This window comes from Strigops habroptila, chromosome 8 (assembly GCF_004027225.2).
Source record: "Strigops habroptila isolate Jane chromosome 8, bStrHab1.2.pri, whole genome shotgun sequence".
NCBI lineage: Eukaryota > Metazoa > Chordata > Aves > Psittaciformes > Psittacidae > Strigops > Strigops habroptila.
Window position 1 is genome coordinate 11,889,622 of NC_044284.2, and position 27,511 is coordinate 11,917,132.

The window sequence follows — 27,511 nt, forward strand, 5'->3', positions numbered from 1 at the left end:
TGGAGAGAGGAGCTGGAAGCTGTTGCTTATGAGAATAATTATGGGATCAAATAATGCCAGATACACAAGCAGCTCATTTGCTATCTCGCTTCAGTGCTGACAGCGTAAGGGGGGATGCTGCAAGCTCTGCTCTGGAGCACACCTTCAGGCCACTGCAAAGGCAAAACCCCTTCAAGAGTCCACATGAATACTCCCATAGAAAACCACTGTTCTGTGGTTGGAACATCAGTGTCTTTTCTGAACCAAATGTGCTTTCAGGGCTGTCAAGAACTACAGCAGCTTAAAATGCAATTATTTTAAATGGGGTTTTTTTCGGCCTGGGATAGGAACGAGCTGGCATTTCCACAGATAAGTAAAACACACACTCTCCAAAAACACTGGAGGGTAACAAAAGCTGAACAGAACCACCCTGGCCTCCTTACACCACGCTATTTTCACCCACAAAGAGGCAATAGACACAGCTGAATAGAGCTGTAAGGTTATTTAAGGAGAGTTTTACTGTGCAGGGGGGTAGACAAGAGCTTTCCAAAAGCAGCCACCTGTTACCAGCTGCTGCAGAAACCCAGCAGCAGGTTTCCTCCCACAGGCAGTCGGATGAAAAGGGCTCAAGGAGAGCCACAAGTTAATTGTGCTTCATAAAAAGACCTGAATCCGTAGAACAAGCATTCGCTGCGAGGCAAAAACAACAAAGAATCATCATCCTCAGCTATAGAAACCTTGAATCCAAGGGACACATGTGTCTCTAGGAAGGTCACCCCTGAACCCAGTATGGGGATAAAAAGCACCTAGCTGTTCCCCCTCCAAAACATTCTGTGGAGACACCTGGAGTTACATCAGCGTCTTCTATGTTGACCCACATTTAAACCAAGCTGGATTCGTTATTCACAAGCCCTTCAGGAAACACCAGAAACTGGAATCTGCACATTGAGAAACGTGTGTGCATTGAGACATACTGTCTGCTATTCCCTCCCACTCCAGACTCAATACATCTTCTCCAAAGCAGAAATCTGGTGGCCTTTTAGTGCCCAAAAGAAAATGAGCAATCATTAGCTTCCCAGTGGACAAATCCCACTAAAACAAAAAACAAATTAAGCAAAATAATAACAATCACTCCCTACAGGCTGTTTCAATAATCAGGTCAATAAGCAAATGGGATTTGAAATGAAGTTACAATGTGCTCGAAGATATTCCCCCTGCTGGCTGGTGGACAGGAACGGGAAAAAGCAATATCACCATTGAATTAAGGGAATGCCAGCATGAGAAGCTGCATCAGCACTGCCCTCCTCCCTTGTAACAGAGCACAGGTAGAGAAACTACAGTCAGAGATTCATTGTTGTCATTTCTTGGCATTTCCCCAGACTCAAGAAAAAAGAAAATCCTTCCTTCGGCTGGAGTTCAAAGTAGGGAAAAAAGATCCCTTGGAAAAACCTGCTTCCTCCACACATGTGGAGAGCAACATCAAGAATGGAGCTGAGCTCAGCACACTTGCACATATCTTTCTCACATGACTAAGGATGGCTGTTTTTATGAAAAACAATCATCAGAGCAAAACGCAAGTTATAAAAATAGGGAAAACGCAGCTGTTCAAGTCCGGGGGAGCAGAAAACTGCTGTGCTCACACATGAGCCAGAAGACTTGTGCTCAAACACAATCACCTTCCCCAAGGCACCACTGTGAAAACACAAATTAGAAATGAAGAGCCATCCTGGTTTTAACCAGTGAGCTGCTGGCACAGTCCAAATAATTGTGCTCAACTCACTGCAACCAAAGAGCAGCCCTGAAAGGGAGAAATCGTTCCCCCCAAATTTACTATCTTAAAGAACAATGTTGTAAATACCCCATCTTCAATAAATGGATCCAAAACAGTTGGGGCTGCTCTTGGTTTTAGTCTAGGCCGGCTATATGCAAGGGATGAGCAAGTTCCCACAAGATTTAACAGGATTTATCAAGCAAGGATTAGCAAACTTTCAACTTGTGCAAATCACATTCAGCCAAAACCCTGCTCTCCTTCGAGCAGCAAAAGGGCCAATACGCAGATAATTAGTGAGTTCCACTTAGGCACCTTCTCCCTCCTCTTGTCAACATTTCCCCCCATAAATTAAATGCAAAAATCACTTAACTGCAGTGTTAGAGAACATCAGTTTAAATGCATAAAGGGTCAATTATATATAAGACAAAGATACTACAACAAATTATTTAACCTGAAGAGACAGTGCTTTGTGCAAAACAACATTCTCATGTCTGGTTGAGAAGGCTTCTGAAGACGAGTGGTTTCTTCATTTCCCTTTGTCAGTGGTATGAGCAAAGCTTGTATAACATGCAAGAAAGGGGAAGAGATAATTTCCCAATAACACACAGGAAACACACAACGTGATGAGTCCTTGACATTCACAACTGAAGACCGAAACTTCATCTGGATTTCACCTCAACCAGTCTCAACCGAAAAGTAAACGCATTTAGATGTCCTTTTCTTTAGTTAAGACTGCCATGCCAACAGACCACGGCTTTTTGTTGATTCAATGGAAAAAAGGAGCAACTCTCCACAGCCTAAGGAGGCACCAACGCTCTCAATCCAAGTCCTAGGTGAGCTGTCAACACCCAGTGTCCTCACCCCATCTGGCTCTGCTGCTCAAATGCTGATCAGCAGCGACAGTGCAGACCCAGGAGCCACGTCTTCCAAGCAGGCACCAGGACAGCTCATTCCCCACGTTTCCTGTGCCGTAACATTTATACGCAGGATACTGGATGATATTCATGGTGCAATAAAGCAGTCTTGTTCAGATTAATTCCCCATCACCATATTGCCACAATTGTGCTTTACTGGCCCATCAGTCCCACCCCAGTCATTACCAAAAGGCTACCTTACAGCGAATGGATGGTGGAGATGCGACTGTGACACGCTAGGCTGGCTTTTGCTTTGCTCCCTTCGCAAGGAGGGCAAGGGATCTCTTTCCATGGTGGGTGAAAAGGGTGTTTCAGAGCTGCTCTCCTTCCGCCAGCAACCTGGAACACTTTGTGGGAGGCACAACATTCCGCAGGCAGTGCATGGCAGCAAGGAGAGCTTGCAGTTATCCCAAAGTTGGTACAGACTCTGACAAGTAATAGTTTTAAAAGAAACAGGGCAGACTAATATAGCATAAAATTATATCCATCATCATTAAAGCATTCGTAAGAAGTTTAATTACAAATACATTCTGTTAATCTCATTAAGACATCTAAACATGTACTCTTTCAGCTACTCTTGTCTTAGAAGGTATAAACTCATGATGGGGAAGACCCAAATGTTTTTTAAAAGTTTATTTCTAGCCCTGAAAGAACAGTTATTAAACAAAGTCAACAAATACAGTAGTTAATATTGCAGTAACAATTAAATAACATAATGGGATTAAATTACATAAAAGGCAACATTAAAATCTGAAGACAGTTAAAAAAATAAAAAGAAAGCTTGCACCTACTTCCATTTCCATTGACAGCATGAAGAACAGAGGGAAAAACAGACCAGAGACATTTATTTTATTCAACTCTAGCTGTAGAGACCTTTAACAACCTTCTTGCTCCCTCCCCAGCCCACCCACTATCCCCTCTGACAAAGGGACCGAGGCTCCCCCATCTGCTCTAACCACCCCTTTGCACTTCCCTGCACTGGAGAGCCAGGGGAAAGCCTGCAATTAGTCTCATTAACACCTAAGGCAGGTCAAAGTGCACATTCCCAGCGCCATGGCTGCCTTTAAGGAGAAGTACAGTTTATTCTATGGTAACAAGAAAACCTCAGGAGTCACACACTGCCTGCATACGTGCATCTCAGCCATTAGCTGCCCAGCTCCATATACCCAACTAGCCACCCCACTGTATATGTTACACTTCATACATATCACATGCATATCTGATCCTGACTCAGGATCTTATGTGGGCACCCAAGAGAGTGAGACGTATAGGGGAATCCCAGATTGCATTCAGAAGCAATCCTTCCCTTATCATCATCTACTCAAACTCTGCCTGGTCCCTATCAGTCTGCCCTAGTGATACAGCAGAGTTGAACAGCTCTGCAGAAAGTCTTAAGGACATTAATCTGCTCCCACCAGGACAAAAACCCCACACAGTTTGCATTTTTCCAATCTTGCAGACACATCCAGCTGACATCCTTAGAAAAGCGATGCCCAACCCACTAAGACACAAAAGCACAGCATGGCAACCTTCTTGTGGCTCTCCTCTCCTGTCAGCTCCATCTCTGACCCTGATTTCTGGCAGTGTGGAGATGAGAAACCTTACCACGTAACGATAAAGCTGCTGCCTGGGGAAGGGGAGATGGGGACACTTCTCAGCCTCAGAGCTTAACACCTCTGCAGGTCACACAGCAAGTGCCAAGATATGTTCTGGTAAGTGCTGGACTGGGCCAAGTTTTGGGTGCTAAGATGGCTGAAAGTTTGGAAATCATCTCCTAAGTAGACTAAATTGGGCAAATTTTGTAACATGTTTTAAACCATTCTCATTCATCAATAGAAGTGAACTAATAAGATAATTACTTACAATTTCTTGGTTTTCTATTTAAAAAAACCCAACAAACCCTAAACTTACCACGCGTTATTTTACTGTCTAGATTGTGCCATCAAAAGAAAAAAAAAAAGAAAGAAGAAAGAAAGAAAAGTTCCCAGTTTAACTCTGGCACAAGGAGTTTCACAAAGTCCATTGCCAGCAATGGACAAAGAGGGAATCATTGGTATGACAGGGTTTTTCTCTCAGCCAAGCCTCGTCACTACTTCATTTGATCAGGGAGCCAGACACACTCAAACCAGGGGCATTGCCATTACAGTATTTACAGTGTCTATGGCTCACAATACATTTTGCCTGGGAAATGCATCTAGATTTCCTTGCCTGGAATAAGACACTTGAGTTTAAAACCAGAACTATTCTTAGGCTTATAGCTAGAGGGATTCATTCCTGTGATGGAACAGTTAACGTAACTTACCCGACATAAAAGTTTACTACCATGCAAGAGCAGAATGCAAGCTGAATTGTGATACTGCAGTGCCCTGCACAATAAGGCACCTTGTTGGTACCACACCAATGCCCTGCTTCCCCTCCATCATCAACACAAACAGCCTCCAACTGCTCTCAGCTGAAAGGTGGTTCTGTCATACCTTGGCTACCAGTCCCCAAAACGTAGTTATCTCTATCGCTATACAAATACTGAAATTATCTGAAATGACCTCTATCTTCTGCCAGCAACGTTTATAAAAGTGTGCAAATAATTTTTACTCAGGGTCCTCCATCCATACCCAGCTGTAACCCTATCTGTCCCAGGTCCTGCCCCACTGGGAATGCAATAAAACCCCACTAAAGTAATGGTGGTTCTTTCACGGAATCATTTGGCACTTTGTTACTACAGTTAGCTCTTCGTTAAACTGTCGGAGAAGTTGAAATGCATAGACTGTAGCGCTAGAAGCAGCCACAGCCACAGGCTCTTCTACACTTGTCCCTGGTAACACCCCAAGAACTCAACTGCTCAAGTCTTTCACTGTCCTTCAGAGGGAGGCACTTTTTCTTGCATTGAATGTTTGACTTCAGCCATTCTAGCTGGTATAATGTCTTTAGTGAGAAAGGGTCAGTGTGACACATCACGTCTCCTCAGCCTCGAACTAGCTGGTCAAACAGCCCCATGAACATCTGATGGCACTGTTCTCCCCTCACAGCTTTCATCTTCTCAGAACAGTGCTTTGGCAATTCCAGGTGTTCATAATCTTCCATTTGAATCCTATTTAAAAATCCTGTATCTTCAGTGTCCTCAGATCTGATTACTTGTTCTTCTGATTTCATTAGTACAAATGGAGCACATAAAAAAACTGGGAAAAATAGCTCTAATACTTAAACTCTGACAACTCCATAGGTTGATGCATTATTTGCTTGGGGGAAAAAAAATACAACATATACAAAAATGTATTTGATACAAAGAAAAGAAATGTAAAATAAAAAAGTCAAAGGCACCAGCATAACTTCCAAAGCCCAAGTCAGAGCACAGATACAATGCATTTCTGAACCACCCACCGCACTAAGCACATTATCCCTTAAGCTTCCAGCCAACAATTCTAATGGGAAAAAAAGAGCAGACAGGAAGACAGCTGGAATTTTTTTTCTTGCCCTGACTATAGCTGATCATTTGATCATAAATAAAGTATCTGACCCCTACCTACATATCCATAAACCGACATCCAAAGACTTGACCAATCATTAAGTTTCTACAAAGAGGCCACATCTTTGATTAAAAGTCCACAGAGCACAGGCACATAAGAAACAGCTGAACACTTCTCTTCCTCCTCTCTCCATATTCATCTTAGAAGTGAAAAATGTTTCAATACATTATCATTTCTTAACTAGCCAAATTGTCAATCCTACAGTACTCTGACAACTAATCCACAAATGAAATGACAGGCAAGATGCACATTCACATTTGTCACACTCACTGTGCATCTCGTCATATGGGAGCTTACTAAGTGATTTAAAAATAAACAGGTAGAGGGGAGGAAGAGAAGTGTGAAAGAGATCAGCAGGTAAAATTACTACTGCTCTCTGAAAGCTTGAATCTGTCATTCAAGTATTGAAAGTACCCAGACAATGGGGTACAATGAATGGGAGCTCTTACAGCGAAGTCGTTAAAAACCCTTAAAACCCTGGGCACAGTAAGTGGCATTTCTAAGCTGTCTGGGGGGAAAATAATGAGGAAAAAACAACAACAGAAAAAAAGGCGGCCAGTAATTCAGTCCTCAATTCCTTCTGGACCCCAGACAGGGACCGCTGGAGTCACCATAATTTATTTTGGATGTCTTCTGGATGAGAGTTTCTTCCCTTTCGCTGACGTGTGTTGTCCCATGTCCCCCCCTTCAATCCCTTCCCTCCCCCAGAAGTGTAAAAATTTCATATATTATAAAGATTTGTAAAATACAAATGAAAAAAGGATGAAGGCTGTGGCAGTAATGTTAGCGGTTACTCTTCATTGCGTCTTTGGCTGCCAAGATCAATGGCGTCAAGCTAGACAGAGGTTTGGCCAGTTTCAAGAAGGGATGCTGCCAGAAAGAGAGAAACACAGTGAACTACTGAAAGACATGGTTTAAAATGCCAGTAAAAGCTATGTATCTACACAGCCCTTTTCATTCCGAGATATGAAAAGCAATGCAAATGCTGCCAATGCCCAGCTCCTGAAGGGACAAATCCAGAGCTCCTCAAGCCTGGAGAGGGGTTTTTTACAAGGGCAGGTACTGACAGGACAAGGACAAAAGGCTTTAAACTGACAGAGGGGAGATTTAGATTAGGTATTAGGAAAAAATTCTTCCCTGTGAGGGTGCTGAGGCGCTGGCACAGGGTGCCCAGAGAAGCTGTGGCTGCCCCATCCCTGGCAGTGTTCAAGGCCAGGTTGGACACAGGGGCTTGGAGCAACCTGCTCTAGTGGAAGGTGTCCCTGCCTGTGGCAGGGGGTTGGAACTAGATGAGCTTTAAGGTCCCTTCCAACCCAAACCATCCTATGATACTATGATTCCCAAAAGAGCCTAGGCCTTTCCTATTCCAGTAATTCACTACAAAGAGGTTTCCTGCTCAAAACATCTTCTCTCAGTCCCATTCTGCTCACTTCAATGGCTTTATTACAGTAAGTTCGTAAATTGCTGGATGCTTTAGCAGTGGCAGAATGAAGGCACATGTTACTGATGGAAAGACTTCAGAGTACACATTACAATCTTTTATGACTGTAGATCCTACCAACTGCTATCCATTAGAGTCCTCAGAGGAAGACACAGAAAGAGAGGGCACCACTCTATGGCGTGGTTTATCACAGGCTGACCTTACTCATAGCTTCTGTTTCTCAGACTGTGAGAAGCAGCTGAGTCTCACCTGTAGCAATTCTTTGGCTGATCCTCTTCTCTCGACATCCATCTCCAAACATCGGTTCAAGAAATCCCGGAATATTGGTGACAGTTTCTCAGGATTCTGCAGCTCTGGTGTGCCATTCGTTGCTATCAAATATAAAGCCTGTAAAATGAGGAATATTGTAAAACCAATCTTTACAAGACACCAAGTTGCCACCTGTTCCTGCTAGTAGCAAAATAATGTTCCAAATCTTTTGGCAACAGATACTTACCTTTGCAAAGAAAACATCAGATTCTGACACAAGCAGCATTTTTCATAACCTAATGGATTTACTTTCCCTAAACTATCACAGAAGACTGAGTTCGAAGTCCAGTGTTTTAGTTAAAAGCAAGTACTCATCTTCTGAACAGACAAATTCAGGGTAGGGCTGACTGCAAATTCAAGACAGCCATCTTCCTTTTGGAGGAATTTTCTTCCCTGGTGAAGCTTCTTGTTCTATTCAATTCATTTTCTTTTGAATGTAGGTACTATTAATGAACAATTACTGAAACCATTCATATGGTAAACACCTGCACACAGTTATAGGAACATGCAGGCTTCTTACCCTCAAGGGGTTTTCATTGAGGTACGGGGGTTCTCCTTCTACCATCTCAATAGCCATGATGCCCAGAGACCAGATGTCCACTTTAGGGCCGTATGCTTTCCGTGTGACCACTTCAGGAGCCATCCAGTAAGGAGTTCCAACCATAGTGCTCCGCTTGCTCTGCTCTGGGGTGATCTGAGCACAGAAACCGAAGTCGGCTGCAAGATAACAGAATTGTAGAAGTTAAATTGGTGCACCCCAAATAAGTGGGCTTCCTAGAAGACTTCTCTAATACTACACATACGTTTTATTCCTCTACACTTGAGCAGGGTTTGGGGGGTGTCTCTCCACTACACTCTCCATATTACAAAATCCATCATACAAGATAGATACAAACCCTGAAGGTGTTTAAGCAGGGTAGAATTCCATGGAATGAAGATAAAGCTTTTTGTTCTCTGAAGCAAGCACACAAGTATTACCCTGCAGAACAGTATTTTGTGCAGTCCTTCCTTCAAGGATCCTAGACTGGCAACAGCCAGAAAAAGTAATCAAGCAGAACACAGAAGGCAAGTGTTCTGCACATGGTATGCTATACAGCCTGAACTAGAAAAAAACAAATCCACAAACCATGGCTTCTGCCCTGCTAAACAGATTTTATTTGCGCAGCTATTGAGTTCAACATTTCACACAATAGGCCACCAAATACAGGTACTACAGCTGACAGAGACATGGAAACAAGGCTTCAGAAAAGAGGAGTGCTAGCCCACTCAGCAGAAGGAACCTGGACAAACAAACCTTTTCACAAGGTTAACTACTGAAGAGAACAACCACACTCAAGAAAACAAGAAAAGTCACCTATTCCTATAGCCTTCAGGTGCAGCAGCAATGCATGTTCCATCATGTTACTTTATCCAGCTGCAGCACTCCCACTTCCCAGGCATGTAAAGCATCAATAAGAACACAGTTAAGGCAGGAGACAGATATTACCTTATCATTGACACTAAGTTTGAGAGAGAGAGAGAAAAAGAGAGAGAGAGAATTTAAGATTTTGAAAGTGTTATGCCAAGCAGTGCTAACAAAAGAGCCACAGTCAAGAGAGTGCTAAGTCGTACCAAGAGGACAATTTAACAAAGAACTACCCCCACCCTGATTCTCAAAATGCTGCCTCGAATAGAACAAAACCAAACAAACAGAAAAAAATCAAACCTATAGGAGCCACTGAGTTTCTTGCCAGCATGTCTTGGCCCTTCTCAAGGTGTCATACTCAACATAAAGCACAGCTTATTTCAATGAACACACCAGAGAAGCAGCAGCAGTGCACATCTCCTGACCTACCAACGAGGCCTTCAGCACCACGCCACCAGCAAAGAGAGAAAGACAGGCAAGATGTAGAACCTAGTTTCACCAACCAGCAGTGTGTGTAGGTATATGCAGTAGTGACTGGCAGACTGGTATCTCTCACTTTTCCTAGTCTCCCAGAAGCCAGGCTCTCTCAGAGAATGGGAAGAGCTTGAAAAGAAAGTGCAACTTCTTCCACCCTCCACCCTAAACAACTGCTAGAAGCTCTACAATAACACAGCCAAAGAAGAGCTAGTCTCAACAGTGATTACAGTACCTCCCCTCCATATAGAACATTTTTACAGCTGACTCCCGTTTTTCCCTGTCTCTCCTTCCTCCTCATCTTCCCCAATCTCCTGGGGCTGATGCTTCTTTACATAGGCTGCTAACCTTGTCGTTTTGCCACTCTGCTTTGACTTGATAGCTCTTACATTTCTGAGCCTTCTCCAGCTAACTCTTCTCAGCCACATCCTCTACTGTAACTATTCACTTGAGCTTCTGAATCCACACAGTTTGTGCACAAGCACATCACACCCTTTAAAAAGCATAAAACCTCCTCTGCAAGCGAGCAGTGCATCCAACAATGCTGGTAAGCGAATCAAGTTGCTCCTAATCTTTCTTCACGCTCCATCTCATAAACAGGATGAGCCTGCAAATCAACTAGACCAAGGAATATTGCTGGGATACATTTTCATAGCATTTCAAATTCCTACCCTGCTGTAGGAACATCATCCCTTAACTCTTCGGTCACTTCATGCTTTCCACATTCCTACGTACCAAGAAATAAGATAACGTACCTCCCTCTCAACAGTCCTGACAGCTTCTTCAAGTGGTTTCACATGTTTTTTATTACCACACACGTTTACACACACCAGAAATTGACTTACTGTACACAAGTCCATGCATGCATAACAATTACCTGAAAAGCAAGTGGTTTCTTTTGTCATTTCATGATTATTTTAAAGAAAGTGTGTTACACTTTCAGTCCAAGAAAAGGAGACCCAGAACAGGCACAGCGTAAGACTAGACTGCAATATAAATGGTTAATAATGTACAATTTTCTTGTTAGTGACCTTCTAATGAAAAGGGCAAAACATTAAAAAGCAAGTCATGACAACCTGAAGAGACTAACAAAAGTTGGCTGCAACTTTTCTCTTGCAATCATTCACATCTTTGCTTCACTGTACGGTGCCAGTTACTTCACATTTACCAACGTATTCATGTGGCAACAGGTTTGCTTCAACATCCTTCCGGTCGAACATGTTCACAGCCTTAGTGTTCGGGCCCTCAGAATTTCAATACCTGCTATTTGGGACTTACACGTGTTATAACACTGAATGAATTTCTATTTCTCATAGTCAGTAAAAATTCACCTCAGATTTCCCTGCCAACTCTCCTACCAATTTATACTCTATGAGTCCAAGTTTAGCAGGAAAGGGAAAACAGCTGTTTCAGTTTTCTGGTACTCACTTAGTTTAACAGATCCATCCATTCCTAACAGCACATTGTCACTCTTAATGTCTCTGTGGATGACCTGGTTGGCATGTAGGAACTCAAGCGCTTGCAAGCACTGGATGGGTGAAAAAAGAAAAAAAAAAGGAAAATGAAACAAAACCAAAAAAAGATACTCAGCACATGGAAACACAATTTGTGTATGCGAACACAAATTCAAAAGCAATGCTTACACCTTCAGCCAGTGCAGAGTATAAAAATGCAACAGGTATTATTTTAAATAACCAGCAGAGGAAGCTCTTGTGCTAAAAAATACCCTCCAGGTCTCATGAAGTCAAAAATCATTTAACCATGGAGTTTCTCTGATATCTTAACACAAACCCGTGAATTAAACTCGTCACCACCCAAGAGAGCCTCAGAAATCCCACATGTTAATTTTGGTACATCCCACGAATTGTACAGAGGAACCATAAAGGATTAAGTGAGAGCTTTTTAGCCTGAAGTCTCACCAGGAGGAATTGGTGAGACTTCTTTCTCAACATGCATTCGCCTTCTCCTACAGTAAAGGCTGTAAGACACGCTCATTATTCAAGTCACTAATATTGGGTTTGCATTGGTTTTAGATTAAAGCATTTCACACTAAGTTTCTGCCTAAAAACATACTGGAATTTACTTCTGCTATTTGAGAATAAAAAGAAAAAAAATATAATTGTAAGATTTTTCTCTTTTAATATAAGCAGAACATTTACCATTTGCAACTTGACATGGATGCAGTGCCCAGTGAGGGTTTTTGTGTCTTCATTTGCTTTAGCAAAGTGGCACTGATTTACAGAATGAAGCATATCTACCATGCTGAGTAGCAGAGTTTTGATGAAGTACAATAGCTCAACAATATTAGATTTTTTCCTCAGAAAAGTGAATTACTGTTACAGTAAATAGTTACTTTCAGTTCTCTGCTTCCAGCTCCTGTTTCCCTGGAAACCATTACCTGTCCATACATGTTAATGTACAAGTTTGCTTTCCATCCCCTCCCTTTGGGTGAGTCATCAAAAGCAGATGTCATAGTGATGTAGACAAATGGGGGTTTTAAAAGCCTAAGTTTCTCCTGCACAGCAGATAATACAACTACTTCTACTTCTGCCATAAAAAATGAAGCCTGATCTGGATGCCAGCACTCTGACTCAGGGCAGAAACCACTGATAAGTTGTGATATCAGCAATTTTTAACTTTTCCATTTGAAATCTTCCTGAAATCTGACAATTATTTCACCTACAATCTTCTGGAGAATTCTTTTTCTGAGAAATCATATCACAGGACTATAGATTTCACACACTATGAAAACTACTAAAATGAGAGGGAAAATTTGCATCAAGTTCATCTTTATTTTAGGGCATGTTTCTTAAAGTATTCCTGTTTCATCAGATCCACTTTTGCATTCTAAGCAAACACAGTTACCCTTCTTCCTTCTGAAAAACACTTCAAACCTTTCAAGCTTTTTTCTTTTTTTTAAGCATGTTCACACCTCTGCTTTCGACACCACCTCTATATGAATACTCAAGTTTTCTTTTTGGTGCTTTTGAACATTCTTCATTAGTCAAAGCTAAAAAAAAAAAAGACATTGTTTCCAGCTGCTAAACTACTTTCTTGCTCTTCCTTGAACTTCAGTTCTGTTTCTGTTAACATTGTCAGGACAAGTAACCCAGGTACCAAACCCAAAATCTTGATCTGCTCCATCACCTAACATTCCCAAAAACCTAGCTCAAAAACTGCCATAGCTCTTTTGTGTAACAGCTCACAAACTCCCAATTTTCTGAGTTAAACTGATTTTGCTATTTCCTGTGATTTTAATCTTGATTTCTGCTCTCGGTATCATTCATTCTAACTCAATGGCTCCAACAGCAATTGCTGCCATTAGTCCTAACCTAACTATATCATAAAACCTAGGGGAATAGAGGGCACTTTCGTTGCTCTATCCATCAACTATAATACTCACCTCTCTGCAAACAGCAGCTATCTGTGCTTCATCCATACATGTTTCTGTAACCACATCTGTTAGTGAGCCTCCAGCCAGATACTCCATCACCACAAACAATTCATCTCCTACGAGGTAACTACAAACAGAAAACAAAAAGCATGCCTGTTTGCTATCAAGAGATTGAGAAGTGAAGAATGACTGATAAGAGCCAGTCAATGAGGTGATTCATAAGCACTCAAAGACAAACAGTAAAGAAAGTTAATCTCTGGAAGGCAGCCTGAAATCTAAGCGCTGACAATAAAAGCTGCCTGCTTCTTACTACCTAAACAGGCAGGATAACACCCTATATGTCTCATGCACAATCATGCACAACAGAAGCACTGCTCCGGGTATGCTCTTGTCTACCACTGATCCTCAACTACATACAGCACTGCATTCATGACAGAAGAAGCCTTCTTACTGAATCAAGACCATTCCTTATAACAGATTACTCCCTTCCCCCCCCCCTTTTTTTTAGATGACAGTGAATACAGTCTCATTTGCTTATAAGACCCTCAGGTACAAGAAGTCTGGGTCTGTGTAAGTATATCAAGTTATAACTTCTTTAAACCCTGAGGGATAAAGGAATCAGCCAGCTGTCTGCATTTACCTGTCCAGGAAGTTGACTATGTTGGGGTTCTTTAGCTCCTTCATTACCAAGATCTCATTAATAATCAGCTCCTTCTTGGGCTGTTTCTGCAGGTTTATCTGTTTAATAGCAACCTGAACAGGAAAAAAAAAAAGTAAGAGCAATCACTGAAACCTGAGTATCAAAACATTTTGATCATTCTTAATACAGTGAAATCTTAGAAGAAATTCTTTAACAGGATTAAAGGAGCTGAGCACAGCTTGCAGCTGGCAAGTGATTTATTTATTAGCATACAACTTAAAAGAATGCAACCTGATGAGCATACAACTTCAACAGGCCTAAAGCAGAAAAGAATTGTGTAGCAACTAAGAGAGACAGTATAAGCCTTCCAATGCTAGGCAAGGCAATTTGTTTTTCTATATTCTGACCCAGTTAGTGTTTGGGTATAAGGAATGCTGGGAGGCAGAAGGAATTCCTCTCAAAGCAATTAAGCCAATGAACTATTCCAGAGAGAGAAGGAAAGATAAAGACCTATCTTACCCAGGAAATAAGGTAACCAGGACAAGTATTCCAGACTTTAAAATGGAGAATTGTCCCAGCTATGTTAGCTACAACACTTTGAGGAGGCAGTTCGAAGCTTTACAAGATAACCAACCCATGAGTCCAAAAGCAAACACGAGAACCAATACAATTTTGTAGAAACAATCATTATCACACGGCCAAGAGCATTAAGAGAACTTGTGGCACAGAATCACGAAATAACTAGGACCGGAAGCGGGCTCTGGAGGTCATCCAGCCCAACCTCTTGCTTTGAGTACAGCCAACGTGGAACAGGTTGCTGATGGTCTTGTGCAACCGAGTTTTGAACAGAGATCCCAATGATCAGATATTCCACAACCTCTTTGGGCTCTGTCCTGTGTCTGCTCATCTTTACTATGAGGGAAAAAAATTTCTAATACCTAACCAGAATTTCCCTTATGTCAATTTATGTCTGTTACATCTTGTCCCGTCATTGTGTAGCTATAAGAGGAGTCTAGCTCCATATTCTGTACACCTTCCTGTTAGGGTGCTGAACATGGCAATAAAATCCTTCTTTGGCCTTTTCTTCTTACCACTGAATGGACCTGACTCTATCCTCAGACATTAAGCACCGAGGAAGCCAGCCTACTGCATCTGTTTAATGCATGAACACTGCAAGCAATCAACTGTTAGCCCACCTGCCTGACAAGATCCAGAGGAAGTACAAGAAAGGCACTGAACTACAAAATTTACTCTGCAGTCAGTAGAAGGACATGAAGTATGGCAGTATGTAAAAGCAAATTAAAAGACAACATACTGACATGATCGAAAGGCTTGCATTTTAACACGATGTGCTGCTCCACTACATTTCTATTCATTGCTATTGAAAGGGCAATTACTTATCAGTGACCTAAGGAATGGTTACTTGTGGATATTTAAAGCAGAAGTTAAGGAAATCTGAATTTAAAGAGAAGCAAGCTGAACCCAGGACATTCCTAAAATTTTAGTCCCAGGAACCAGAGATCACCACTGGGTGACAAGCATGCAGAGTACTGCCGATGGCATCAACTTCATCAAGTGAGTTTGCAGGCACCAAAGAGTAAAAGCAAAGAGCAGGGTGTGGCAAAGGCATTCTAACTACAACTAAGAATCACATGTGGCAAGCTCTTTCCACACAGGCACATCCATCACCTTTACTGACACAAGACTAATGAACAAGTGGGCAAAGACTAAACAAAGTTTTATTTCTGAAAAGGACACCATTGCCCTCAGTTCTTGAAGGGAAAACTGTTTTCAAAACCCATTTTTGGAACACCTCACTCCCTCTGCTTTTCACTGGAAAGAAAGAAAACTATTTTTTCACCATCTGATTACTATAGAACAGGGCATACACTATTGCAAATGACTATGACAATATTCTGAGAGGTGATAGCAGAGGTGGGAACCACAGAAAGGAGCCTAATCAAATCATTTCAGCCACCCACAGAAGAACATTTATATTCATTATATTTCACTGCAATGAACACAGAAATCTTACCTCCTGCCCTGTTGCCACATCAGTAGCTGTGAAAACTGTACCCGAAGCCCTGTGAAGAAGAACATTAAAGCAAGTGTAACAAACATGCAAGTGAACAGACAAATCACAAACACAAAACTGTGTCAGCTTTCGATAATGCAAGAGCTGTATCAAAAAGGTGGCTATTAAAAGTAAGTGGTATCACAGAAATGACAGTCAGCTCACACAAAACAAAACAATTACAAATATGCTCTCTTCTGGCACCAGTTAAGACATCTTGAATGCAGGAGACAAAGTCATAGAACAACAATCATAGATTAGTTAGGGTTGGAAATGACCTTAAAGTCACCCAGTTCCAACCCCCCTGCCATGGGCAGGGCCGCCTCACACTAGACCATGTCACCCAAGACTCTCCAGAACTAGTGCTGCTCCCTATGATCAGGTAAGCTGGGTAGTCCTTTCTGTAGTAGATATTACTTTCTTTTTCCCGCAGGGGAAACCTGCCCACAAACACACACACACACCTATCTGGAAAGCATACAGTAGAAGTTAGGCATATCGAAGTTGGAAAAGTTAGAACTTGTATATACTTTTTTTTTTATAGGAGGATTCAAAGGACCACTAGAACAACAACTTAGCCAAGGCAGTACTGTTAGCTTAGCACACAGAAAGCCTCCTGACATGCCCTCATGCCATTCAGCAATCATATTACAAAATGGATGAATGCACCTTACTGGGAGAGGAGAGCACTAGATACACCCACAGAGAAGTTGCAGAGCTATGCTTTTGCATGAAGAGACAGAATTCAAAACTTCCATCACCGTGTAAAGAATTCACTGCCTGCTTAGCTTGGCTTAATACAGCCACATGTGCCTGCTTCAGTAAGTGGTGGTTACATGACAGTATCGGATGGGGAACAGCACACTCCTTTTAAACACTGGCTCACTGGGAACAGACGCTTCAGTGAACACTTACCCCTGCCCGATTTTCTCATATCTGTTGTATTTTTTCTTGGGATCTCCTATGCTCACAATAGTGCCTAAAAAACAACCAGAAACAAACAACAGTGACAAAAAAAAGTCAATCCCACTGTCCCCCTTTAGTAGGGCTGGCCTGGCCAAGATACTTCCAAGATACGTCAAGCTCAAATAGTAAAGGCTGATGCATGAACAGCCAAAGCTTCCTGATTCAGTTCTAGCTGCAAATGGCCCAGCTTCAGGCAATCATCTTGCTAGGTTATACTCTTCATGAGACAGGTCACACCATTTCCCCTCATATCTCAATTTTATTATAACCTTTTGTGTGGCAAAGCCCCGTATGAGGTTATGACAAATATCAACTTAAGCACAGGAACATTAGTATAGTGAAAAATTATCTTCAAGATGATTCCGAACAAGCAACCACAGAAACTATTTTGTGTTATTACGGTTGTATTATACATGCAGATCACATTATCACAACTGAACTTCAATCCAAAACAACTGTTCTACAATTTTTTTTTACCCAACAGGGCTCTGAAGCACATAAACTGGCAAAACTTCTGAACGCAGCTCTCGCAGCTACAGACACAAAACCAATCAAGTACAGTAACCCTTACACAAAAATAAAGGTGAGGGCAAAAACTTAATATTTCTCCCCCAGTCTTAAAGCCCTTGTTTATCTGAAATAAAAAAACACCTACGTAGTTTTTCCATGATATCTTCATCCGACATTTTGGTCTTCTTTTTCTGCTTATCACCTGATTTTGCCACACTGTCAACAGAAGTGTCGCCAGCTGGTGCAGGGATGGGGTCAATTACAGACCGTGTATAAATCTGTTAAGAGAGACCATCTACCTGAGCATTTTCCTTGCAATCATTGACCTTCAGCTGGAAACAATCACAGTTCTTCAAAGATCCCTAAGCACCATTTATATAACAGGTTGGAGGCAGAAACATTTCAGTCCAGTAAGTCAAGATGTTGGCAACCTTACTGACCTCTGATAGAATGCCCCAGACACCTCCTGTACAGAGTGGATGCAAGGAGATAGATGTTTTGGGGGTTTTTTACCTCCTTATTCTTTATAACCCATGCTAGTTAACAGAACAGAAATCACTATTTAATAGTAAGATCAACTAGTACTAAGTTCTAAAGGAAAAAGATTCATGCTTTGCCATGAAAAGAAGCATGAAACTCCCAGAAATTTCCCAGTTGCCCCCAATTTAGGGGATTTTCTTGGAGCTTTATTTCACTTCCTCCTGAGCTGTTCACAGATATGCAGCTACTCGAGAAATATCAAACTGTAGATCTGCCATAGTTTATATGACTATGTACCAGGGTGGGCAACTATAAAGCACGATCACTTGACAAATAAACACAATTCACATTTGCACTCCTGGAGCAAGATGCAGATGTGGGCAGAGCAGCCCACACCTACCACAGTCAAAAGAATGAGCTGGGGCAAATAAAATAATCAAGTACACTACATTGTACCACTGTACTGTGCAAAGTCACAGAAACTAGCTATAGTTTTTTAGAAGTAAAAAAACCCCTCTCCTCACATGTTGAATTAAAGGATAAGCGTAACTGTAGAGCTTCAACACAAGCCAAACAAATTGGCATTAACGTCAGGATTTCTGATCCAACTGATATCCAGAAATTAGGCATTTCCTTAGCAAATAAACTTACAATAGCTCGTTTCACAAATGCAATACTCTGCTAGAAAACAGAAGTAGAAAATACTGAGAAATGCAGGTCTGCACTGTAAACTTTACAGCTGCTCACCGATTTTGTGTGATCTGGCCGTGGAGCAATAACAGGAGGAGGAGCTTCTTCATCATCTTCATCATCATCTGCCACAGCTGCTGATGGTTCTCCTTTGGCATTGGTCTACATTTTTACCAAAGTAAATAAAACAAAAAAACAACCAAAACAAACTAAACAAAATTGTCTCCCCCACAGTGTTACAGACTTCAGGTCTTTTTCTCCCCACATAAAGATAAAAGAATTCTTACAGATATCAAAAGAAAATCATTTTATTATGAGACTCAAATACTATTGCTCCAGTGAAATATGCTCTGTTGATTCCCCAATTTATGTTTTTATTCCACAAAAAAATTCTCATTTTATTTTATACTGCAAGATTCAGTATGTAACAAATACAGAAGACCTGAACTTGTAGGTGCCTAAGAATGTACAAAGAATAGTAAACACACTCACCGTTGGTGATCCTGAAGGGAAACCATCTTTTTCTAAATAGGACAAATAGCAGAATACATAAAATCATCAGAATAGTGGGAGAATAGTAATTTAAAAAGTGAACTTTGCAGAGTAAAGAACACAGACTGCTTTGGAGATTTTTTTTCCATCTCTCAAAAAGCAAGATTTTATGGTCACAAATCAGAACCTAGTATTGTAAGACCATGCAGAAAGAAGCTGTACATTTCTAAGACTCTCCCCCTAAGGGCAGGGGGACCCACTCATTTTCCAACATGCTCTTCACCCATGTGAGTACCCACACACAGTTCTTAAATTGAGCACTGCTTGTCACACTTATGTGTTCTGTCTTACTGAGATGTGCAACCACCACCAAAGGGATGTTTCCGTTCCCTTAGCAGTCTCTTGAATCAAGGGTAAGAATATTACAAAGCCTCATTACTAAGCTATTCTCTTAAATAATTTGGAAGAAAACTAGGTAAAACTGCTTCTGTTCATAGGACAGTCATTCACTCAGCCTTTGCATGCCCCATAGCTCCTGGCCTAGGAGCCACAATTTATTCTGCTTCTTTGATGTCACCACATGGTGACACCAAGTTCACAGATAGCTGTTTCGGCCACAGACAGAAGCAAGGTCTCCAGCATGAAATCAGTTAATCTCAGTCTCACAGATTTTAGCTTTATAAACACAGCCTGTTCAAGTAAACTTTGGCTGCTATTTTGCATTATCTAGTTCCATTTCTTCCCCTCTCCATTTAAAGCAGGAAATTAACTGGACAACACCAGTTCCAGTTAGTTTTAAATTCATCTTCAAGTATTTGTTCCTCATTGAAAAGTAGTTTGCTCTTTCAGCATTTGAATCCAATTTATCATTCTCTGTGGTTCTCAAAGAGAGGAAGACTGTGTTCCGAATACCCTACTCCTCTTCAATATGTCTTGCACACACTTGGATCTCACCTGGAGCAGAAAAACTCAGGTACTTCTGTTTTGCTGTGTCTTTGGAGTCATAGAATTTCAGCACATCTAGTACCGCCTGGGGGTTTTTCTTCTGTTCTAGCTTTGTGATATTTGAGGTCTGAAGCAACCGAGCCCATTGCTCTGGCATTCCCTGAAAAAAATAGGCTATTTTAAGCACACTTCTAGCATTTTAAAGATTTTTTTATAAGTAGAACAATTTTTTCCTCTATAAAAAGCATAACATGTTCAGCCTTAAACACTTGAACGAGTAGGATGGGGTTTTAATGGGGAACTGTATGGCCACAGGTGACACAACACAAATCACTATGCCAACACGATACCACCTCTTTTAGGTGTATGAAGCCAGATGTGAGGAACAGGAACACAAAAGCACTCAACAGAACAAGCATTACCCACTAATCCAAGTGAACTGAAGAGAGTTTCTCAGGGAAGGCTCTCTTGGGTGACCCAAAGCATCAGATATGACATTTACACAGCAGAAGTACTAACAGATCACAGACTCTACTCTGCACGCTGTACAAATACACAGTAAAATTATTTCTTTGATAAAAACGAAGACTTTATTCTGAAACATCACAATGGCTTTGCAACAGTCCTGACTCACAGCTGTTTTCTCAGCAACTCCAAGGCAGGTATACTTACAGTGAACTCTCCAGTAACAGCATCAAAGCCAACATGGATGGTGTGCTCAAAATCTGATGGTGGGGAGATTTCTGGCCTTTCCTTTTCCTTCTTCTTGCTTCCTGAAAAAGACATTCAAAGATCTACTGAGCAAAGATTTAAAGTCCAATTGTCTCAATTTAACATAATCAATCCAAGCATTACAACAATTAGGATAAATGTAACCATTATTCTGTTTAATTGATGGAGGTGTTTATAGATGCAGCACAGTTGGTGTTTTCTAGTGGGTAAAGACTTCATGTAAGAATCAACACCTTGTTCCATTCAAGTAAGTTATACTATGGTAGCAAGGAAATAAGAGATTAAGAGCACCAGAGTGCAAGGAGCTCTGTTGAGCATATGAAATCTAAACATATGAAATGTTTACAATGCCAAAAAAGAACATTTTAATATGGATTACAAACAACACTGAAGACAACTTCAGTTCAACCTCAAGTTCACCCTAAAGACAGTTAAAACTCAGTTGCCTCACTGCTTCAATTCAACGTAATTAATGCAAACTAGGACTTCCTGTGATGTAGATAAGAATTTATAGCCTCAGAGCAATTACCTAATTTCAATTAAAGGAGGCAGGGGGGAGCAAGCATAATAAGTACCAGAAGCAGGAACAGATAATGAGAAGGACCATGTGCTCAATCCAACCTAGATTCAATTAAATTCATAAGATGATTTATACTGCCTGGGGCTTGGTTGAGGCTTTATTATAATTTTTTTTTTCCTGATAAAGAGAAAATAAATAAAAATGAAAGACAATTTGTAGTTAACTCTAAATGTGAAATACACCATTCTGTTCCCTTTACTCAAAAAAGATTTGGAGTTAAGTTGGAAGGTTTCAGGAATATGTTTTATTGTTCTGGCAAAAAAGCCTGAGCCCTGCTTTCTTTCTCTGCCAGAGCAGAGAAGTATACTTGCTGTTTGCTCTCCAGGTAGAAAGATGATGCTCAGGGCCTCATCTCACAGTCCTCTGCTGAAAGGCAGAGCCCTGGCAGTGAGCTCTACAGCGTGTCTAACCTGATACCAGGAAAACTGCATGTGTAATCCTGGGAATGCCTGTGGGCTTGCAAAACATATAGCTGAATCAGCTGCATTTATTCTAGCGTGCATGAAGCCAGCAGGAATGCCATAGTGCTCCAAAAGGAAAGCAGCACACTGTTTTGCAGCCTAAAAGGTTTTTTGCTTTGTTTTTAAATTCACCTTAAAAATGAAAGTAATGTGGTTTTGGTACAGAAACAGCAGCTAAACCAGCGCCCTCTTTGTTACAACATGGTAAAGCGTTCCTGAATATCACAGAATATCACAGAATTGTTAGGGTTGGAAGTGACCTCTCATCTAGTCCAGCCCCCCACCATGGGGCAAGCATAGTTCGTGCTGCTCAGAGCCAGAGAAACTGTCTGAAATTCCCTCATGCCGGCAGGAGGGGAAGGACCGGGAGCTGAACACAATACTCACAAATGAAAAGCCATGTGGGCTACCTCCAGCTGAACAATGCAGTGGAAAGACACTGCTATTATAAACAGGATATCTTTAATATGGCTGCACAGGTCAGTGCCAAAAAGCAAATGGACTGTCAAGTGTTCCCATTAACATTGTTAAGCCGCAGGACAGAAGAAATTTGCTTATGTGAAAACCTTTAAGGAAAGTACTGTTTCTCCCCAGTCTTTTGCATTTGTTTATGTGAAAGCAAGGACGGGAGGATACTCCTCAGAAGATTCCTGCTCAGGAGCACTTGACATGCAGGGAACAGGAGCTGGTGCTCAAACCCTCAGAAGTGCTGTGCAAATAAACCTACTCCTTCCAAAAACACACAGATCTTATTAGCACCTAGGCAAGGAGACTAAAATTCACTCCTCTGCCCACAGGAACAGCAAAGCAACACTTCAAACGCATGTAAGCGGCAAGCTTCAATCAAGAGGCAAGTCCCCTGAGTCATGAGCTGGCAGAACACACTCAAGGCTCTGTGAACAAGGCCACCGTGAGGCCACACTGGTTTTCAACCTCTGATTATATCTGCACAGTTCTGTATTTAAATGGGAATCCTGTTATAAAAGGGCAACACTAGTTTCAAATGGCAAGTGAATCTAAGATGTGGTCCCTCAGCAGTGCAGAGACAGCAGCACGAAGTCCCCCTGTTCCTGGGAGGGGGAAGACACAGGTCCTTCAGAAGGATTCAGCAAACTGAAGAATTGCTCTGTTGAAGTACCTCAAACTGGACTCTTCCCCAAGTGAAGCCACAGGCACCCTGCACGGCATCACCCAAGGTACTTCACACACCCTCCTACATCACAAACCAGTCCTCAAGCACACCTCGCTTCCCACCAGCCACCCTCTGTACACAAGCACTAAACACAGATGTTTCTCAACAGCCTGGCTGTAGCAGTTAGAGGACTCCAGATGGTACTCTCTGAGTTACTGAGCTGCAGCTGAAACCACAACAAAATCTGCCCCCAGCCAGCAGGGCAGAGCGTGTCCCATACATGATCCCTGGTCGTGGGTGATGCCCCACAGCACCTCCTTTAATAAGTTCTGCTTGAAGACAAACATTTCTTGTTTTAGGGGACTATTTTAAAGCTTTTCAAACACAAACAAGTTCATTTGACTGGCAAATTCATGGCAATTAAATACTCTAGTAAAAGATGACTATCACTTCATTTATCCTAAGCAGTGGAACTAGGGGGAAAAACCCTCCATGACGAGTTCATTAAATAATCTCTTCAAACTCTTATGACTATTTCAAAGAATCACAGACTGGTTTGGGTTGAAGGGACCTTAAAGCTCATCTAGTTCCAACCCCCTGCCATGGGCAGGGACACCTTCCACTAGAGCAGGTTGCTCCAAGCCCCTGTGTCCAACCTGGCCTTGAACACTGCCAGGGATGGGGCAGCCACAGCTTCTCTGGGTACCCTGTGCCAGCGCCTCAGCACCCTCACAGGGAAGAACTTCTTCCCAATGTCAAACCTGAATCTCCCCTCTGTCAGGTTAAAGCCATTCCTCCTTGTCCTGTCACTACAGGCCCTCGTCAAAAGCCCCTCTCCAGGTTTCTTGTAGCCCCTTTAGGCACTGGAGCTGCTCTCAGGTCTCCCCTTAAGGAGCCTTCTCTTCTCCAGGCTGAACCAGCCCAGCTCTCTCAGCCTGGCTCCAGAGCAGAGCTGCTCCAGCCCTCGCAGCATCTCTGTGGCCTCCTCTGGACTCGCTTCAGCACAGAACTAGCTCAGACTTGGGGCAGACACTGTGCATTTGCTCAACCTCACCATCTGCAGCAAGTCGTCCCCCAAAGTACACTACTCCCCCAGTGCCATCTCCTAAGCTAGAGAAATCTGCCAAGAGAGGATACAGAGGGTCAGAGGGGTACAGAGCTGGCCAGGAGGGACCTTGCAAAATCATACAGGCAGATCTACAGAACAAAGCCAGTTATCCAGCAAACAGGTCTGTTTGTGGTAGCCTTGTACATCTCCTGGTAAAGCATCCCTTCAGGTTCTGAAAAGGAGAATTTACCATTTTGGTGGGAATTTGTTAACACTTACACTGGCTGGAGAAATTTTTCCCATGAAAAATTTTCTATCTCAGATTGACAGATTATTTTGCATATAGTTCCAATATATTTTTAAAATCCAAGCAGGAAGCTAGTGTTTCTGTAAAGAATCATAGAATCATAAATTCTAAAGCTTCCCAGCAACAGATTTGGGTTTTTTTCAAATGTATTTAAATGGACATTTCTGGTGAGGGTGCTCAGCCATGCTAATGAACAGAACAACTAACTTCTGACTATTGTTTTAGTGCCAGAAAATCACTGTGCCCATTTCTATTCTGCTTACATTTGGCTGCCAGTTTTGCAGTCTTGAGAGACAAAACATTTCTTTAAATGCTTACATTATCCTTGCAGCAGGTCACCCAATCCACAAGGTTTATTCCAGATTAAAAAAATACCACTTTCAGACAGTTTCTTTAAGCTAGGTAATTCAATTACCATTTTTCCTAACCACATTTCCTTGCCATGCACTAAAACCTGCTTTTTTTCAGAAGGACATTACTTTAAATACTTTTTAACATTTAGAAAACACAAACTGACATCATTTTCTCTAAGAAATATTTTACTCTGCAGAAATTATTTCTTCCGTTTTTAGTTTGCATCAGTAAATATCAGTAGGTACACAGACACCTGATAAAGAAGTATGCAGATTAACTTCCGTAACTCTGGTACATGTCAGTATTTAGAGTGGTCTGAATAAGCTTTAGTAATGTGACTCCAAAGCAATTTCAGATGAGCCAATACAACTTCAGACAAGTCTTCAACCACCTCCCCAGCCATTTCAGCAACGAACCAACCCACCCTCAAGATGGAAAGAGGAAACATCCAAGGAGAAGTAAAGACGCTGTGAAATTTCACAGAGCTCTCCAGCTGCGCAGTAACCACTTGCATTCATTGTTCGTTTCACAACACAAGCAAGTCTTACATAGTATTACTAAGTCAGAGCAAGAAAAACCTTCTTCTACGTGGGGTTTATGTTCCACTTCATTATATCCCCATCTGTAAAAAGGGGGTTACAAATGCTCTGATGAATAATCAATCCAACAGCCTAATGACAAGTGTCAGATCAGCTCATAAGCTGTTCTCCTAGCCTGAAGATGGCAGATGTGATCCTTCCACAAGACTTTCTTGCAGCACTCGCTGTGACAATTTCGAGGCATTTCCTCCCATGACCAGTGACATAATGATAAAACACCAGTTTCTGCAGTATTGAAGAGCTAAGTTAGAACCTGGTCCAGACACATGGTACTACAACAAGCTGACAGCACCCAGATTCATCACCTTCACCTGCGTCAGAGCCCTGGAGTCTCTCTCTCAGGGTGCTGCCACCAACCTATAGTAGCTTCTCATGTTCTCCTTACAGATTTACCTCTTTAAGGTTTTACCCATGTCAGTAAACACCACTACTTCTATTGCTGTAATCCAGCCACCAACAGTTATTTCACAGTAAGTGACCTTGTGAAATAACTATTCTGCTTCCAAAAGCTACACTGGCCAAATCCTTCCATCCTCCAAAAAGGAAAGCACACCCGCTGTCAAAAGCAGAAACTCTGCCAAATAATGGAAAGCCTGATCTTCCGAATACAAGGAAGCCTCCAGCATTTGTCTCCAGGGCGAGGCATGACTGCAGAGGGACTGCTCATACAGCTGAGCAAGAGCAAATTCCAGCCCTAGGGAAAATACTGAGCCAAGAGAATACATAAGCAGAGGAGCAGAGTCTGTTGAAACAGTCAAACCTGTGCCAGCATGACTGAACCAGTCCTGCCCGGCACATCAGCAACATCAGGCTTGTACATCCCTGCAACAGTTTTACTGTACCAAATGTTAGAAGATATTTCTATCTATTCACTATTTTGTTCTACATGGATACAGACATCCTGGAGAACCAGGATCAGGGCTCTAGTGCTGCATATATTCATCATACAGAAAAGAGGACAGAAACAAGGCACAAATACAGTCTAGTTTCATTACAGCCATTTTTTCTCAGAAATAATCCTTGCTTACAGCATTCCAGATTTTTCCCCATTAGTAATTAATCCTAACAGTACAGCGACAGAGACAGAAGGACTTAATTTCTCAATTCTCCTTCAAACACAGTGCACCTTTGCCACTATTTCTTTATTACCTTTTTTTCTCTTCAAGGTACCATATAAATGGTCATCAACATGAAGCAACCTCCCAAATAATTTAAACTAAAAATCTGCATTTAGTGTAGCAAAATGGTAAGTGATCTGCCACCCAGGAATCACAAACATTTATCAGGGTTGGTTGGAAATGCATTACTTTAAACTGGGCAGCAAGCATGAGAAGCAATAGGTGGTGGTTTTCCCCAGTGAACCACTTAATTTTTCTTACTTAGCATTTCATCTTCAAACATCCCAGTGCAAGCAGAAAAAAACCACCTCACCTCATTGAACACATATATCCAACTTTCAACCCTTCCTCCAACCCCCTACACTTGGACAGGCTGGATTCAAATGTCTGAAGCACTACCAAAACGTAGAAGAGTAAAGGAATACAACTAGTAACATTGGAAAATATAGGAATCTTACCTTTTTCAGTAATAAAGAATATGGAGATGATTTTATTCCTAGGTTTTCTCTCTTCCGGTACAGAGGGCAGGGGTTTCAAACTGTGGTTTGCAGACAACTGGTCTTTACCCCCTGCAGTGACGATAGCACTGCTCATCCGGACAGGAGGAGCTGGTGGCTTGTCTTCCACTTCGCCGTTGACAGACATGGTTCTCAATAGCTAGTGAAAGCACTGAAACAGAAATATTTGTTTTAACTTAAGAAGAGAGCATAGAATACATAAACGTAGCATTTCTTCTGTTGGACAACAGGGAAAGGAGGTATAATTCAACTCTGAGGAACTCAGTAAGCACTGCACTGGCAGACACTGATGTCTCCACCAAAGGAAGCGGATCTCTTCTTCACTCCCACACCCATTCATCTGTGCCAGTAGCAGCATTTGTGGGATGGGTTGACAAACTTTTCCAATGATAAAACTAACCCAGTCAAAAAGAAAAGTCAGTTGCATCTATTCACGCAAAGGATAGTACGCATAAGGGCCTAAGTACAACAGCTTTTGGCAGTAGCTTTACCCCAAAGGGCTTCATGCTCCAACAGCTTTAAGAGCCTTAGATTATTTCCTTCACGTCATTTATCAGACAAGATCTTGAGGAGAAAAGATTATGTTTATAAGTGTGCTATTTCAGCATACTGTCCACATCTAGTCATATTAAGAATGCCTTTATCAAATTATGT

General features: G+C 41.8%; 1 protein-coding gene across 2 annotated transcripts in view; it reads right to left on the reverse strand.

The window, feature by feature from the left end:
* Window positions 1-2,127: 2,127 nt before the first annotated feature.
* Window positions 2,128-27,511, reverse strand: part of PAK2 (p21 (RAC1) activated kinase 2) — a 44,758-nt gene continuing 19,374 nt past the window's right edge. For both annotated transcript variants that reach the window (XM_030493554.1, XM_030493555.1), the window contains exons 2-15: window positions 26,798-27,008; window positions 20,681-20,781; window positions 20,018-20,168; window positions 19,064-19,095; window positions 18,629-18,733; window positions 17,547-17,679; window positions 16,841-16,904; window positions 15,887-15,935; window positions 13,852-13,964; window positions 13,221-13,338; window positions 11,246-11,345; window positions 8,459-8,655; window positions 7,879-8,016; window positions 2,128-7,058 (exon numbers count right to left, since the gene is read on the reverse strand). In XM_030493554.1, the coding sequence (XP_030349414.1) occupies window positions 6,972-7,058; window positions 7,879-8,016; window positions 8,459-8,655; window positions 11,246-11,345; window positions 13,221-13,338; window positions 13,852-13,964; window positions 15,887-15,935; window positions 16,841-16,904; window positions 17,547-17,679; window positions 18,629-18,733; window positions 19,064-19,095; window positions 20,018-20,168; window positions 20,681-20,781; window positions 26,798-26,984 (1,575 nt within the window). In that variant the 5' untranslated portion in view covers window positions 26,985-27,008 and the 3' untranslated portion in view covers window positions 2,128-6,971. The remainder of the gene's footprint in view (window positions 7,059-7,878; window positions 8,017-8,458; window positions 8,656-11,245; window positions 11,346-13,220; window positions 13,339-13,851; window positions 13,965-15,886; window positions 15,936-16,840; window positions 16,905-17,546; window positions 17,680-18,628; window positions 18,734-19,063; window positions 19,096-20,017; window positions 20,169-20,680; window positions 20,782-26,797; window positions 27,009-27,511) is intronic.